A 17188-nucleotide genomic window follows, 5' to 3' on the forward strand; every position below is an offset into this window, starting at 1 on the left:
CACAGAATTTTGAATGGAACCTAATTATTTAAAGAGGTTTTTTTAAAAGACTGGTCTTTGTAGTAGGACACATGCTTGGAAAACATGTAACTACATGTCTGCAAAAGGCTGTGGGGATGATGGTAGAGATTCTGCATCCTGAATGGTTATCTGGCTCTTCCACATGGATTTCAACCATAATCCTAACGTATATATTCCTTTACATTGATTTTTTTTTGGAGGGTGTGTAAAAAAACGAGGTGCTGATACCTTGATAAAAGTGGCATAGGTGTCAGCACAAAATGGATGCCATGGGCAGCAAAGAAGGAGGTGACGATATTCCTACCAGTACCATCCCCCCAAAAGCACTGCTCCTTCATACTTGTTTTACCACCATCACATCACTCCTTGCAAAAATGAATTTAAACAACATAGAAACTCAGAGTTTGAGTACAAAACAGATTATGAAAATTGAGCAAGATTATACAAAGTAAGGACATATGCACAGAAGGTATTAATTTTCCTAATTTATTTGAATGAAGTTACAATTTCTTTTACTTTTTAAAAAAGTGTGTGTGTGTGTGTGTGTGTGTGTGTGAGAGAGAGAGAGAGAGAGAGAGAGAGAGAGAGAGAGAGAGAAGAATTTTGACTTTTTGGTAAAGAGAAGAAACAACATGTTTAGTCTCAGACATACTCTGCATAATGTAATGCTAAAAGAACATTCCATATAGATTTAAAAATTTGATAAATCTCCAAAATCACACTTGAAACTTTTGAAAAAGCAGATTTTTAGTTTTGAAGTTCCAACCAATTTTTATTGAGGGGGGAAGGACTGAAAAAGCTTTTGTCATTGACACACAGAGCTGAAATCCAACCCTCTCCTCCAACAAAAGCTGTAAATATTCTCAAAATCTTAACATTTGAAATAGAAATCTTTTGTTTTTACATTTTTGTACCTGTATTTGACTTCCACAATCAAATTTCAATGTTGTGTTCCGAAGTAACTTCACCTCTCTTTCAAACCAGTTCTGAAAGTACCTGTCAAGCATCTTTCCTATGTTGTGAATGTGGTCAAAAACTCTCAGGGTTGTGAAAGGCTCTCATGCAGAAGATGGAGCAGAACTAGAACCAGTGAGTGGAAATTGCAGGGAAGCAGATTTCAGCTAAACATCAGAAGAAACAGTAACAACTTCATAAATGTGGAACAGTGAAAGTGGAACAGTGAATTGTTGGAGGTACTGAAGGTGGGGCAGCCTTCTGTCTGGATTGCTGTGATTGCATCTTGCCGTGCAGCTCTTGCATTCAGTAGCAGGTTAGACTAGATCACCTCTAGCCCAGACAACCTATTTATTCGGTATTTATTCTGATTAGCTTGCACAAAGCTTACATGAAGATTCAGCTATGTCTGGTCTTTAATTAACATTCGTTCTCATTTGTTTATGGGGCAGTTATATGACAATGAATGTTCATCTTGCATTCATCCTGATTTACTTACAGGCTGTTTATATATCTTTCTGTGAATAATTTGTTCATCCCACACTTTTCAATACACTTCCATGTTACTTTCCAAACTGCAAAAGGTATGGCTTAAAAAAAAGTGGATGTGTTGTGCTAGGGTAACAGAGTGCTTTAATCCATGTTAATTGTGCAAACCTAAGGTTCTGGTATATACTTGAATCCCTCCCACAAAATACTGACAGTCTGGAGGCAACCCAAATTTCTTTGATTCTATGTGTTTTCTATGCTTGTAAGCCATAGAAACAGAAAGTGGAAACTACTCATAGGAGCTCAGGCTCAGGGACCTGGATAATGACAGATGCTGTAAAAATACAATCGGGAAAAACACAGAATAGCTGTATGTCGTGTTTTTACTTTGCTCCATGGGGCCACATACCCCTAACCCAGGAGAGCTCTAATTCCTCAGCCCATCTCCAAACTGCAGCTGAGATTACTGGGCAAGGGAAGGAGTGAAGTCAGAGTTATCCTATAGCGTTCTTTATGAGGCAGCTCAGCTCAGATGGCCTGGGTGCTCCTTGCAAGTGTGGGCTACTGTGTCCCACATGTTCTAGAAGTGATCTAAGATTAGCTCTTCCAGGTTATACAGATAAACTGTGTTTCCTGTCTATAGAGATTGAGGAGCCCCAGCTTCTCTTTATAGATATAATGAGCGGACAAAATGTCAGTGATAATGAGCAAACAGCCAACTCGCACTAGAAAAGCGGGAGGCAGTTTTATTTAAGACTTACATACGAACTCATTGTCTGTGTAGCTCAGTTTTGTCTACCCTGATTGGCCTCAGGATCTGAGGAAGAAATGCCCCTCACATCACCTGCGTGCACAGAGCCTGGGACGTTCTGCATGCAAAGCACGTACTCTAGTACTCAGGTATGGTCCTCCCTCAAAGAGTTGAAAGTAACATGAAAGAGGCATCATTGTCCATAGATACAGACATGTTTCTTCCTGTATTACTCCAAGCAAACAGGGTTCTAAAACCGTACAAAACCTTACAGAGCATGTTTACCAAGGCAACAAATCACAAGCAGCAACCCCTTTCCAAACCACCTCTAACTCTCATGGGGAGAGCGGTGGGAACTATTGTCTGTCTCCAGCCTTGAGCAGGGCATGTGTGTTTGTATGTGTGTCTAATGATGAGTGGTTCAGTATTCCTGAGTGCAGGAAATGCTACTAAGGAGTGCTGGCTACAGCTATTCAGAACCACAGGAAGAGAGAGGAGACCATCACCCCCCAGCAGGAGCCTGTGCCAGACCACAGCTATGATGGATGTCCAGCTGAGAGTCTCCTTGAGAACTGGTGTGTGAGGGTTCTAGGCCTGGCTCCTTATCATACAGCATCACTGGGCTTGGAAACAAAAGTGAGCGCAGGAGTTTGGAGCTGGGCCCTGGGTTTGTGGAATCCAGCTCCCATGGCGCCAACAACTGTTTTTAGATGGGTGAAGGGTCAATGTTTCAAGTTTTTCTATTTTGAGCCACAAAGCTGGGGAAATTAGTCAGCCTCTGGTCTCTGCATGTCTGAGCCAAGCAGCCCAGCGAGCCTGGCTCTCTCAGGGTTGCTTTACATTCCTGTCTTAGCTCATGAGGAGAGCCCCCCACTTAATCTCTGGCCCCTTTTCTCCCCATCTCCTAGCTTGCACACTGTGATCAGGTTTCAGTCACATCGTCTGCTCAGCCTGGATGGAAATTCTGCATGAAGAGATTCCGTATCAGCTCAGCTCCTGCTCCTGCTCCCTCGACTCTGGGTGGCCTTTTGCCATCCTTGTGCAAATAAGCACATACCACATCTGTGGCAAAGCCACAGCCTGTCCCTTTGCCCTTCCAGCAGCAAAAGGTTACCAGATTGTTCCTGAAATGGGGCTTTGCTCTGGGCTTGACCTACAGGACCCAACCTCAGCACCACAAAATTGCTGCAGGACACCATCTATTTAATGGAAACAAGCAAAAGGACTGCTTTGCAAGCACCAGTGAATGGAGAAGGGTCCCATAGGTATCTGATTGGCTACTGTGAGAACAGGATGCTGGACTAAATAGGCCACTGGCCCAATCCAGCAAAGCTCTTCTTATGTTCTTAGGGGAGATGAGCATGGGAGGAGGGGGAGGAAGGCTGAGGATGCTGATCAGTTTTCCCCACCCACAATGCTCTTACTACCTCAGCACTTTGGGCACATCCATCCATACAGGGGTATTAAACCTTTGCACTGCATGGATGGATCTGGAGCCACTGCATACACACTGTGCGCTTAAAGCACATCCCTCAAAGAATCCTGGGAACTGTAATTTGTTAAGGGTGCTGGGAATTGTAGCTCTGTGAGGGGTAAACTACAGTCCCCAGGATTCTTAGGAGGAAGTCCAAACAAAAGCACATTTAATTCAGTCAAATTTCCTGTCTCCAGCTTTGAGCCGGCAGGCAATCTCCACTCAGAACATGTTTTCCCCAAACTGACACCTCTACAGGGAAATTGCAGAGAGGAGGGAGGAAGGGGGGTTGAGAATAACAAGAGGGGCAAGGGGGGGGAGCTAAGAAACATCCTGAGAACATATTGCTCTTCCTACCTCCTTGCACAATCATTAACTATACAGCTCCCTTGGGGCCCATCTCTCCATTCAGACATCAAAGCCCTCTCCAGCCCGATTGTCCCCCACGCCAGCTGGCTGCTGCTCAGAGATGTGGGGTGGGAGGAGTTTACTGACACAAGAATTTGAATGCAACCCCAGTGAGACCCTTCCCCCCCTCCCCCGTCGCCTGGGATGTAGGGTCATTTATTCCTATCACACACACACACCAGGCTTCAAACAACAAGCAGTTCTTGGCCAAATACTGCTTAGCATAGAGGGACACTTGAAAACCCCAGAGCAGAGTGATTGGTCTGGACCCAGGCTCTCCTAAGTGACAGAATACAGTACCTTAAATCAGGATACAGAAATATCTCTGGGAGGAAGAAACAGAGTAGTCAACTATTGTTTGGTAGAATGGAAAACACAGCCCACTGAAAGGACTGTAGCTCAGCGGTAGAGCAACTGCTTTGCGTGCACAAGGTCCCAAGTTCAACCCTCAGTATCTCCAGGCAAAGCTAGGAGAGATCTCCTGTCTGAAATCCTGGAGAGCGGCTTCCAGTCAGTGCAGACAACACCGCACTACATGGACCAATTGTCTGACTCATTATAAAGCAAATTCCTATGGCCCTATGTTTCTAAAACCCAACTTAAACAATCGCTGGTAGCTCCAATGAAGGTGCAGCAGCAGGAGTGCCCATCAAGGGTTCAGCTACACGAGGGAGTGCAGGCAAGGTGGCTCCGGAGTGCTGCCTGCTGCTGTAAAGTCCCTTGGGGGGAAAAGAGCATGTGCCAAAATCCGCCTCCGTTGCTTGTGAGTGGGTCCATTTTATCACTTTCTTTCTCAAATTTACAGATTATGATTGTATGGTGCAAACGTTAGTGCCTCAATGTGCAAAAGCTCTGCCAGGTATCTCACAAACATTTTCTCCCAGTAAGAGCTGACAGGTTACAGCCCAGAGACTTGCTTTTCCCCTTTACAACTACCAATTAAGCAAGAGATGCAGCAGCCAGGACTCATTCCTTCTCTCTCTTTTCTTTCTCCCCAGACTAGCCTGCTGTGCAGCACACCTGGAATCTTGCTTGCTATGCACCTGTGTGTGGTGGTGGTTGTGGATGATAAGATAATGGTCAGGGGAAGCTATGGCTGCTACATCTTTTGTTTAGTTGATAGGTAGTCTTAAATCAGTGTAAAGAGTCAAAGCAAATCCCTGGATGCCTGCTTTGCACATCTGTGCCCCCTTTGCCTTTTCACCTCAAGTTAGCATGTTGCAATGTGGCCTGCTTCATAGTATGTGCTTGCGGAGATGCCCAAGCTGTCTTAAAAGGATCACCCATTATATTCAGCAAATATTCATAGGGAATAACCCCCATTTTGTAACCATGTAGAATGAGGAGAGGGGGTTGAAAGGAGAAGATCCTCCAGTCAAGTATGGCCATGTGGGCTTGGCCTATCTCCAGGGTAGAATTTTGAGTTGACACTTGAGACATTCCATGTCTAACATGTCCACAGAAGACAATGAGCCATTGGCATCTTTCAACACTCCAGGAAGGTGGAAGTGGAAGATGAAAACTGGGAGAGATTTCCAAATCAGCAGGGAGGGAAATTCCAGTCTGTGCACATGAAGGATGCTTGAAACGTGACAGGTAGGTTGATGTAAAATGGGGAGGCTAAGCCATTGTGGCAGGTGCGCTGCACTTTTAGAGATGGGCATTTTATTCCCAGGCCTTTCTCCATAGCAGTACCCAAGTGGGCAATCAAAACATGAAAATAGAACTCACCAAGCCTCCGTAAGGGAAAGGCGTGCCAAGCTGACAACAGCCAGACACCAGCTGCCCCTTTCTGAGCTGCTGGAACGGGTAGATTAATAACGTGATAAATAGGGCCTGTCTCCATGGATACCTTCTAGCTTTGCCATCACCATTGAATTGCTCAGTTTTCTGTGAAGGAAGGGTAGATGTTTTTGTGTGACTTACTGTTTGAAGTTTTTGTTTGTTGTATATAGTCACATAATATGTAATGTTGGGGTATTAACTATGCAGTCCCCCCCCATGGGTACGTATATGAGGCAAGAGAGTGATATTAATCATTGTTAATTGACATGCCTACTGGGAACTTAAGGCCTAGTTTTTACATTATCTAGTCACAGGATCACTCCTGTCTCAAAATGTATAGGAGGCTGGCTGGTAGGAAAGCAATTTACATGCGTAAAACTTTCACACATTCCCTCTCCTCCCCCTAACTGAATCAGAAAAAAGAGAGGCCCTGTCAGTTGCAAGTACAATTTGTGAATCAGCCTTTAGCACTAGGAATGCCACCTTGTTTTTTCTTCCATAGAGAGGCTTTACCACTTTAATAGCTGCAGCAGAAATTAAACAGGCACAGCTTCCCCATCTCACAATTCCAGGAAAAGCTACATTTGTTGAATGCCTGCCGGGCACACAGTTGTTAAAAGGTCAGGGAAAAGTGGAAATCCTAGATACACAGCAGTACTTGAGGCCAGCCCCTCCCCAACCAACCATGCCGTCAGTATTCAAATAGGGCTTTGAGTTTGGAGTCATGCTCTGTATGTGGGGGGAATAGGAGGTTGGCTCCTGGAACTGGTGGTTGGTTGGGGTGCACCACAGACAGCAGGACGGTGTGTTGCAGCACCAGCTTCAACCTGTGGAACCAATTGCTACACACTAGAATAACAGGAAAAGCTAGAGATCTGCAAGTAGCTGGACTGCAGGCACTGCCCACAATCTCTTCATCACCACCACCTCTGCAACACCTGAAACGCTGAATCCTCCCCTGGCTGCAACCATCAACAGCAGAGCAAAAATAGCTGGGGCAGCGATATCAGATGCAAATGCCCAAGAGCTTCATGCAAGAAATACATTGCTTCCCCCCCAAAAAAACCCAAATATTGCCCTGCCTCTCACAGCTGTAGCTCTGCCTCACCCAAAGCAGGCAACCCATCGGTGTTCACTATGGCTGGCCAGTGGAAACCCATTTTTCATTGCCCACATGCTGGCACCTGTCCAGGAGCGAGATCTGGGCTAAATGTCTGTTTCCCAGAGCCAGATGGCTGACTGACTCATTCAACATCTGGCCTCCCTCTTGGCTCTGCCCAGCTCTCCTCTGATCAGCAAATGGGCAGAGATGCAAGGTAGACATCCCAGAACCAAAGCATTTGATTGCTGAATGAAGGGGCAGGCAGAGGAGATACAGCAGCCGCTCCAGATGTTCCACCAGCCCCACATCTGACCCTCCTCACGGTCCACAGCTGAGGCTAAGGAAAATGGCAACTCTTCACCGGTCTTCTTTTCTGCAAAGCCACACAGAGTGGTGTGTGTGTTTCTCTTCCGCTCCCGTACACTCTGCCCATAGGGCAGCTGTGGCTTTGCCTGGTCCCTCTTATTTGCTGCTTTCTCTGGGGAACAGGTGGACCTAAACTCCAGCCTCTCAGGCCCAAAGATGTCACAGAAACAATGTTCAGAGGCAGCACACCTCTGGCTACTGGATTCTGAGGCCAAAGAAGAGGACAGGGTTGTCTTCATCATGTTCTGTTTATGAGCTTCCCAGGGACAACTAGCTGGCCAAGGTTACAGAGTACCAGGCCACTAGATCAAAGGTAGGCAACCTTTGGCCCTCAGTCTAATTTCAAAAGCCATCAGGCATATGAACAGTTCAGAACTCTACTGAGGGCTATCTAGCCCTTCCTTAACAGCCTGCTGGGCAGGGAGGATAAGGGGTGGGAGCTAGAAAGGAGTATCGGAGAGGGAGAGGGAGAGTGTAAAGGCCCCATCCACCACTGACACAAGGCCCCTGACAGATTAGCCCTGAAGGAATGTGGCCCTTGACAGAAAAAAAGGTTCCCTACCTCTGCACTAAATAGATATTTAGCCTGATATTCAGAAAGGAAATTCTTATGTTCTTACTATGCCCACACTTTCCTCAAATGCCACTGCCTTAATTTTGACAGGAAACTATAAACCTGAGGCAGGAAAAGTACTTGGGAGAGATCCGCTGAACGTCTTCATCCACAACACAGAAGCAGGCAACCTCACTGAATCTCTTCTAAAGTAGACCTTTAGCTTCTCATGCTATTATCCTTCCCACAAAGGGAGCAGCTTGGAGGAAGGCACACAGCAAAGCTTTTGTGGGCTAGAACAGTTTTTGGAACTAACAACCTGCTTCAGTTCTTGATCTCTAAGGTTGATGGAGCCTGTCATTTGCACTCCTAAGCCAAGGCAGCAGAGCCCAGCAGACACATCTGCTTGCTTTAATGTGGCAATGGGCAAATGTTTTGGCAAGTCTGCCACAAGAAGGCAAATTGAAAGGAGGAGTTCATGCCACGGTTCCTATCAGTGGCACAGATGGGCAGAGACGAAGTGAGCACTTCTTATGTCAGAGCAGGGACCATGATGTCATCACCAGGGGTGCTGTTTGCCAATCCTCTGCATGTCAAAATAAAACCAGCTTTTCTCAGAGAGAAACCCACCAAATAAACTAAACAGAGGAAGAAGTAGGTTACATTTAGTATGCATGGCTAAGAGTTAAACTGCCACTTTTATTTTTGGGGGGGAAATCAAACTGCCTTTATTATGACCAACCAAAATGTCTCAAAATTGTGAACAAGAGTCCACCGGAATTCTTCATCAAGCTGGATATCTCAAACAAGGGGGTGGGGTGGGAGTGGCGGAAGAGGTTGAGGGGGAAAAAAGCGAATGTCTGCATTGACCAAAAATTCATTTTTGTTGTGTAACCTTAGAAGGGGCGTGGCTACAGGGGCTGGCTATGATGGTTGTTAGGAAGAGCACCCGCACTTTAAAATTCACTACTACATCACTGGTACACGTGCACGCTTCCCCACTCCACTCCCCAGCCCTAGCGCTTTGTCTCTAGTCTACTGAGCTTGGAAAGCAGGCAGCAGCACATGACTGGAGAGGCAGACAGGAGCATAAGCCTGACTCTATGCCGTAATTAGGCCTACCACCCCTTGAGGTCCTGCTGAGGCATGTCAGACAAGTCTTGCTGCCTGTGCCACGAATACAATTTACCACTGTATTAGAAGTTTTTCAGCAATAACTGGCAGCAAAGATAATCTGTTCATCAGCCTCAACCCATTACCTTCTCTATGACCCCAGGATGACATTCCATACCCAGGCCTCAAAGCCCTGGCCTGCAGTGCACCATGCCACTCTCAGACTCCCTCCTCAGCCGTCTGGCACAATCCTCATTTCCTACATGTGAGCGGATCGGATCGGGACAGAAGGTGCTGGAAAGCCCGCCGGAAGTCCCGGTTGAAGACAGTGTAGATGATAGGGTTGAAGCTGCTGTTGCAGTAGCCAATCCAGAAGAAGAATTTGAAGAGTGGCTTGGAGATGCAGCAGCCTTCCCCGAGCACAGATTCGAGGCTGTACGTGAAGAAGAACGGGAACCAGCACAGCACAAAAGCCCCAATGATGAAAGCCAGGGCAAAGGTGAATCGGCGTTCCCGTGCCTGCACCAGCCGGTTAGTGGAGATGGACATGTCCCTGCTCCTGCGCTGCTGCCGGTTAGAGGGAATTGACCAGGAAAGCCTTGGGTTCCTCTGTGGCCTGGCATTACTATTCCCAATCTCTTCTACCCTCCATTGCTGAGAGAACCGGGGCAAACCAGGCTGGGGGTGTGGAAGCTGCCCCTGCTCCAGGCCCGCATTTTGTACTTCTCCAGGGTGCTGGGCACTCACCCTGCGGGCATCGCACTTGGCCACAGCAATGAGGTTGGGGTAAGAGATGCGCCTCGCAGCAATGACAATTGAGTTCCTGTGCTTGGCCACGTGGTAGATCCGGCAGTAGACTGCAACCATGATGAGGCAGGGGGCATAGAAAGAGGCTGTGCAAGAAGCCAGCACATACCAGGTGTCGTCATAGAGCAAGCACACCTGATCCTGGTGCGTTGACTTAAAAAGTGGCGGGAGAGATACAAAGGCAGCAATGGCCCAGACGGCCCCAATCATACATTTTACCCTCCGGGGACTCCTTTTGAGGTTGTACCGGGCAGCTCGGGTCACAGCCCAGTATCGATCCAGGCTGATGGCACAGAGGTGCATGATGGAGGCAGTGCAGAAGAGCACATCCAGCGACAGATAGAGGCTGCACCAAAGGCCACCAAAGCACCAGTAGCCCATAACTTCATTGGCCAAGGAGAAAGGGATGATGAGGGTGGCGACCAGGATGTCTGCTGCAGCCAGAGACACCAGGAACAGGTTCTGTGGGGCCCGGAGGGCCCGGCTGGTGTACACAGCCAGCACGACCAACACGTTCCCCATCAGGGTCACAAGTGCCACGGCCAGAACAGCCACCAATATGAGTGCTGTGGCAAGAGGTGAGTAAGGGAGGCCAGTGGGTGCCAGATCACTCTGATTGCCAGATCCATTTTGCTGTGGCTCCATCCCATGCACCCTCAGACCAGGCCATGGGGGTGCCCAAGACTGCCTGTGCGTGGTTCACAGGCTCCCAAGTTTTGCTCAGGCCCACTCACAACGCATACTCAATTGCACAGTCATGGGTGCAGAAAAGGATGATCCCAATAACGTTCCTCTCCCATGATGCCATCCTAGTTTTGGGAGGCAAAATGGCACAATCCTGGAGAAGTGCAACAGATCCTGGCGTGGCACGTCAGATGTTAAAGCACAACCACAGACTCTGGTGAGGTACGCTGGATCCCCAAGAGCAGGATGGTCCTTGGGATGCCATAGCGGACTCCAGAGTTGTTAAAGATAGGCCGTGAAATGACTCGGTAGGAGACAAATCTAGCGTCCCAGGCACCGGATCTGGAAGGTGTGCAATTTCTTCAGGGCATAGTCTCCAGTGCCTCAACCCCTTGACACTGGCTTGATAGGAATGTCCAAAGCAACCTTGCTGCGTGGTGGTGGTGGATGCTTGCAGTGTAGACCTCTCTCTTCTCGCTGATTCTTCCCTTTCCCTTTTCCTGCAGCGGTGTGAAGCCCGGCAAAGCTGCTCCAGTTCTGAGCCTCTCCGCGTCCGGCCTTCGAGCAGATCCCTTGGGGGAGGGAAGGGAGGGGCAGATAGTGCCGGCTGGCTAGCCCGTAGGCGCCCAGCCAGCTCCGGCTGGTGGGAGAGACCGCTTGCTGCCAACGCTAAGAGACCAGGAGAGGGAGCCTGCCCCGCTCACCCAGAGCACCTGACAGGCACACACACGGAGGAAGGGCTGTGCCCAGCTGCCTTCCGACCCAGACCCTAAACACCTAAGCGCATATCCCACTACCCCAATCGGACTTACTTCTCAATAAATATACCGAGGGAAGGTCCCAGCTTTTTCCAGGCCACCTAAGAGGGGGATAACTTCCTACTTTACAGAGGTTGCACCGGCTGCGAAAGACAACCATCCAGTAAGACTCTGGGGCCTGGGCGAGAGCGGCAGGCATTTTCCTTTCTCTTTTACGGCCCACTCCTAATGCTACCTTCCCAGACTCAGTGCCCTCCGGAGGGTTTGGACTCCATCACCCATCAGCCCCAGCCAGCATGGCCAACTGGTCAGGAGGAAGATGGCTGGAGAAAGCCCCCACTGTTGTATATTTTTAACGCCGTTAAGGTTCACGTGCACAAACAGTTGAAAGAGTTGGTAGGAGGTTATGGGAGCCGATGGCAATTGTTCAACTGAGGATAATGAGGAAGTATGAAAATTACCAAGAAAGATTAGACAGATGGAAACTGGTTGTGCAAGAGTACCTGAAAAAAGAACCCTGAGATAAATAGCTGGGAATGCAGTAGCTTACATGCTAATAGAATAGAATATAGGCAAATGTAAGAAAGGATAACATGAAATCTATCACACATGCAGATCTGGTGTATTTTTCAAAAATGTATTTGTATAGCGGCATTTTTAATACACTGTGCAGAGGTGAACATTTTGAATATGTTTGTATATATATGGGAAACGTAGTCCCCAGTTAATGGCTGGAGCAAGTTCCCAATCAGTAACTCCTCACACAACACCATCTTTTCTTTTGGATCCACCACAGAATGCAAACGCGCAGTTATTTCCGGGGCTACAGATTGGCAGGAAACCAACCATGTGCCTAGCCCTAGAGAGTCTCAGATGCGTGGCTGTAGTTTCTCATTACTGAGAAAAAAGAACTCTGCGCGTCCTCAGAGGTGCCGTCTTTATTAATCCGCCACATATTCCTGCGTTGACCTATGGGATTTTTTTTAAAGGCTGCAGGTACAGAGCATGGTAATCAGTCACTAGCTTAAGTTAAGCCGAAATGGAAATCTCTCGTCTCGTCTACATTCTTCTCGACGATCTTTCTTCTTCCAAGCCAATGGTTCCTGCATCATAAAGAGAAGGCGGGAATCTGAAACGGTTCGTTAACTGAGGAACCCTTTCTCAGTGAGTAGCCCAGAAGTCCACCTCGATTGGAAGCCACGCCCGAAAACTCAAGTCTTTTGCCCGCTCATCGCAAGACTCCGGGGCTAAAACCCAAGGTCCGTTCAGCTCAGCATTGCCACCCAGTGGCCAACGAAACCCATAACACTCAGTCGATCTTTCCCCAAAAGATGTTGGCTGAGGCGTTGTTTGCTGTGCGTGCCCAGCCCCAAATAAGGAATTTTAAAGTTAAAACTTAAAACAAGATACACAGACTTGTAGGCGTTTGAAAGAGCTGTTCCCCAAGGGCCTGCCTGAGCAATTTATAGTAACCGTTCCATATTTACATCTGGAGTGCCTATTAGCAATCTGCAAGGTAGGAGATCTCAAAGAATTATTCATATTCTGCATTAACTATTGATTTGCCCAGAACTCTTCCACAAGCAATTAATAATCCTGGCTTGGATCCTAAGGTAAGTTAACTTAAGAAAGTTTATGGAAGGAAAGTTTCATGTCCCTTCCTCTTCCCTGCAGCAACCTGCATGTTCTCCGGGAGTCTCCTTGAACATTAAGGACAGAGGTGGAGGGGGCTGTTAGGAGAATCAGGCTTGTGCCCTCTGATAAATTAAACAAGGGAGTTCACGGAAGGAAGATTTCCCACCACCATGCCCACCCCATATTGACCAAGAGAGACCCCCAACCCTCTGAAGAGGTGCAGATAGTTGCAGGGATGAGGAAGCAGTGGGAAACGCCCCTTCCGCCAACTTAACATCTTAGCATTCAAGTCACTGAATCTGGTACAGGTTTTAGATGCCTTGTTTTGAGGCATACCTCTGCAAACAAATGGTGATGAGAACACAAGGTACTGAACTGCTGCATTTATTGTCTCCTCGAGAGTATTGTTCAGCTTTTGAATAGATATATTTATTGCATTTGTAATCCATCTCACAACTTTAATACACAATGTGCGTGCATGATTTGTCCCTCAGATCACCCCCACAGTGAGTGGCTCAGGGGCTACGTACCCTGTCACCTGTGCAGCCGTAGGCAAGCTGCATAGTCCCAAGGAGCCCAGTTGCCCCCCAGCTGGCAGTTGCGGACAAGGAAGGGTCTGGCTTGTGCAGCTGTGGCAAGCTGAGCAGGCCCTAGCCAGCTGGGGAGGACTAGCCTCAGAAGGAGGCAATGGTAAACCCCTCTGAATACCGCTTACTGTGAAAACCGTATTCATAGGGTAGCCATAAGTCAGGATTGACTTGAAGGCAGTCCATTTCCATTTTCATAAGATGATAAATCTACAGCTTTGGATATGTAAGTCTATATTTAGTCCTGTCATAAGAACTGTTTGTACCATTTCTTTCAGCTGTTTAATGGACTATTCCTGGCAGTAACCATCCCACAAGCTATAAAGCTCTTTGAGGCCCAGAGCCAGTCTATATGTCACTCTAACTTATCTCCATAGAGATGTTTTGTGGATAAATAGGATAGCTCCCAGAATCGCCAACTTGAGTTCCTTGGAGGAAAGGAAGGATAAAAATATGGTGGGTAACTATATCGAATGTTGTGAATGAATCTGAAGTCATGTTGGAATTTGGTATATGATCATTGAATTATAGACTACAATGCAGATCATGCACATTAACAGACCTCTACCCCAGAGCAACATCAGATCTTGTACTGCCTAATTTGTGAATGGACCAGTCAATTAATTAAAGGATTTTTATGTTACAGTCCCATAGGTGGTTAAGAGGCAATTCACAGACTGCTTATTTCTGCCCTACAGTAAGTACCTGGATTCAAGATTGTAGTTTAGCTACCTTTAGGATTATAGGTTTAGCTGATTAACTGCCTTGCTCTTAATCAATTAATCTCCATTACAACTTAAAAACCATTTTTGCAGTCATGCAAAGCAAACACCCTTTTATTATTGGGAAAATCAATTTACTGTCATGCTCACAATCAGGATGCATATATTGCTACTCAATGACCTTTCATGGTTGATATATTAATCAGATTAATGTTTTCAGCCCTGGTTAGAAGATTATCTGGAGGTCTAGTTGCCAATCTTCCCTTTTCTCATTTCAGAACATCCCAGCCCTTCAGGACACCTATGAACTGATGTATTAGAACAGTAAAAGGTAAAGGCGTCCCCGCACTTGTAATGCAAGTCGTTTCCAACTCTTAGGGTGATGTCTTGCGATGTTTACTAGGCAGACCGTATATATAGGGTGGGATTGCCAGTTCTTTCCCCGGCCTTTCTTTACCCCCCCCCCCCAGCATATGCCGGGTACTCATTTTACCGACCACGGATGGATGGAAGGCTGAGTGGACCTCGACCCCTTTTACCAGAGATTCAACTTCCTCCTTCCGTTGGAATCGAACTCCGGCCATGAGCAGAGCTTCAGCTGCGTTACCACTGCTTACCACTCTGTGCCACAGAGGGTTCTCAAAATGTGGTCTACAGAGCAGTGTGGCTGTGAGTTCTATTCTGGTGATATGCAGAAGGTTCCAGAATAGTCAAGAATATAATTACTTGGCCTTGCACTTTTATTTATTTATCGACAACAAAGAACAAGGCCATTTTGAAAGGGATGAATTAGCAAACAGAATAACAAGGCCCTGGCTTAGACCCCAGATGTTCATATATTGTTTCCAAACTTTTCCTCAAACAATTACCTGCTAAAGATCCCTTCTTAATGGCCTCGCTCAGAGATAGTAATTTTCATGATGCAGTTTTGGTTTGATGCCAACACTGAAGGGGGGAAAATATTATTTTTCTTCATATTTAATCCAGAAGCAAAATGTGTGTTTGTTTTACAATACAGAATAAAATGTTTTAATAAGTAGTCCATCATGACTTCTGCAATTTTCAAGGGGCCTGTGGAAAAAAAGTTTCAGAACTGCTGTGTTATAATATTGTTAGTACTGCTAGCTGATGACTTTAAAAGGGGGTTGGAGAAATTCATGGAGGATGAGGCTGACAATACTATTAGCCATGAAGGGGCAAGCATTTCCACCTGCCTTGCCCCACCCCTCTGCCTGGGCCTTATCAGGAGGAGTTGCAGGCTGAGTCGTGCTGCTGCAGGGATGAGACTGTGCTGGGACCATCAAGGGGCAAGCATTTCCACCTGGCTTGCCCCCACCCCACCCGTGCTCTTAGTGACATTTTTCTGGGGACTGCCCTTTACCAGGAAGGTGAATGCTTTTGGTTTGCTGCTCCTGTTTTTTTACAGATGTTAGGACTTTGTTAGTTTGATTTTTTTTTTTTGTAAATTGTGTTGTTTTTATTTGTATTTTGTATTTTTATTTGTGTGTAAGCCGCCTTGGGGGCCTATTTGGCCGAAAGGTGGCCTAGAAATAAAACATTACATTACATTACATGATGACTGCATACTATCTCCAGTTAATATCAGTTGCTCAGGATGCATGTGGAGAGACTGCTGTTGCCTGTAGGAAACCTGCAAGCATGAGCGCATTTGGTTGGCCATTGCCAGATCAGGATGCTAGACTTGATGGGCATTTCATCTGATCCAGCAGGGCTTATGTACTTATTCTTTTGACAGACAAATTATTGGTTAATAGTTGAGAATGGTCAATTAATGGGATCGGTGGGAGCTAATTGTTAGGAGGTGGTCTCAAGATTGATCTGTGTCTTTGAATGATATACCCAGTGCTTTTTATGTAAAAAAAAATGAGGTGCAGGAATACACAGCTTGATAAATTATAAGATGCCTCTCCCATCCCTCTCCTCTTCTTGCACCCCCTCCCGGGTGGTGGCTGGTAGTCATTGGACCTGGTGGAGCTGTGAGAGTCCCACTTCAGTCATAGAGGTGTAGCCACTTGTCCTAGTTTCCATCTTCCTCACTTGCAAAGATACCATGGACATTTAAGCATTGCAGTTGTACAAATACTGAGCACCTAAGTAAACTGAAAAGTGTCTTACTGGGTAAACTGAAATGTGTTTAGAAGGGGTCCCTGCTGTCACAGTTGTTTCTCTGCTGGGAGAAAATGTGTGTGCCCCCACTCCCGTTCTAGTTCTTTTTCCTTTGCAAAGAAACAGTAGACACTTAGACGCTGCAGTGTTTATTAATATTTAACACTTAAATGTCTACCTTGCTGTCACAATTTCTAGTGTGAGTTCACGCCACAATAACTGTAAATTACTCAGGAGTGAGCCCAGCTGAATTCCATGAGGAATGCTTCCTGGTAAGTGTGTACAGGATTGCAGCATGAATTGGTTAGCCTTAAAGGTGTCACACAGGACTTTTAACAAGGGACCCTATAAATTTCCAGACTTGTGGGGGGGGAATTATTCCCTTCCCCCCAGCTTATTAACCTAAATCTTTTCTCCTCAGAACATGGGTAAGGTAGAGGGATATTAAGTGGCCAAGGACCTGAGAGACCAGGGCTAAAATCACCATTTGGTCATGAAGTTCACTTGGAGGAAACATGGAACGGATGCAAACTCAATGCTGATAAATAAATAATGATAATAATAACAAGTCTATCTCCAGCCTGCCAATCCAATTTTGAATTGGGAAAAGTGTTTGTGGGTGGCCAAATTTAGAATTATGAAATAACCCACCCTAAAAATCAAAGGAAAAAAACCCTGTCTGGGACACAACCAGGATATTAAGGACTACAAATATTGGACTTTACATCTAGATCCTCAGCAAATCCAATGTGTGGCTGTCTGCTAGGAAGGACTGCCTTGTTGGATTATGCAAGTAGGGAGTAATCCATGCTCCTGTATTACATGTAAGCTGTGCACACTGAGGGCCGGTTC

General features: G+C 46.5%; 1 protein-coding gene and 1 long non-coding RNA gene across 2 annotated transcripts; one reads left to right on the plus strand and one right to left on the minus strand.

Annotated features, from left to right (window-relative positions):
- Window positions 1-489: 489 nt before the first annotated feature.
- Window positions 490-11032, minus strand: LOC133380413 (alpha-2Da adrenergic receptor-like). Its single transcript, XM_061617640.1, has one exon. The coding sequence runs from the start codon at window positions 10466-10468 to the stop codon at window positions 9269-9271; it is 1200 nt and encodes a 399-aa protein (XP_061473624.1). The 5' UTR covers window positions 10469-11032; the 3' UTR covers window positions 490-9268.
- Window positions 11033-11952: 920 nt separating this feature from the next.
- LOC133382285 (uncharacterized) lies at window positions 11953-16871 on the plus strand. Its single transcript, XR_009761892.1, has 5 exons — window positions 11953-12781; window positions 14134-14184; window positions 14488-14540; window positions 16535-16608; window positions 16758-16871. It is a non-coding gene; the product is annotated as an uncharacterized LOC133382285 (long non-coding RNA).
- Window positions 16872-17188: the final 317 nt, after the last annotated feature.

The sequence above is a fragment of the Rhineura floridana genome, chromosome 3 (genome assembly GCF_030035675.1).
Source record: "Rhineura floridana isolate rRhiFlo1 chromosome 3, rRhiFlo1.hap2, whole genome shotgun sequence".
NCBI lineage: Eukaryota > Metazoa > Chordata > Lepidosauria > Squamata > Rhineuridae > Rhineura > Rhineura floridana.

Bases quoted from the DNA above. Each gene is read 5' to 3' on its own strand.
- LOC133380413 (XM_061617640.1), bottom strand. From the start codon at position 10,468: ATGGAGCCACAGCAAAATGGATCTGGCAATCAGAGTGATCTGGCACCC.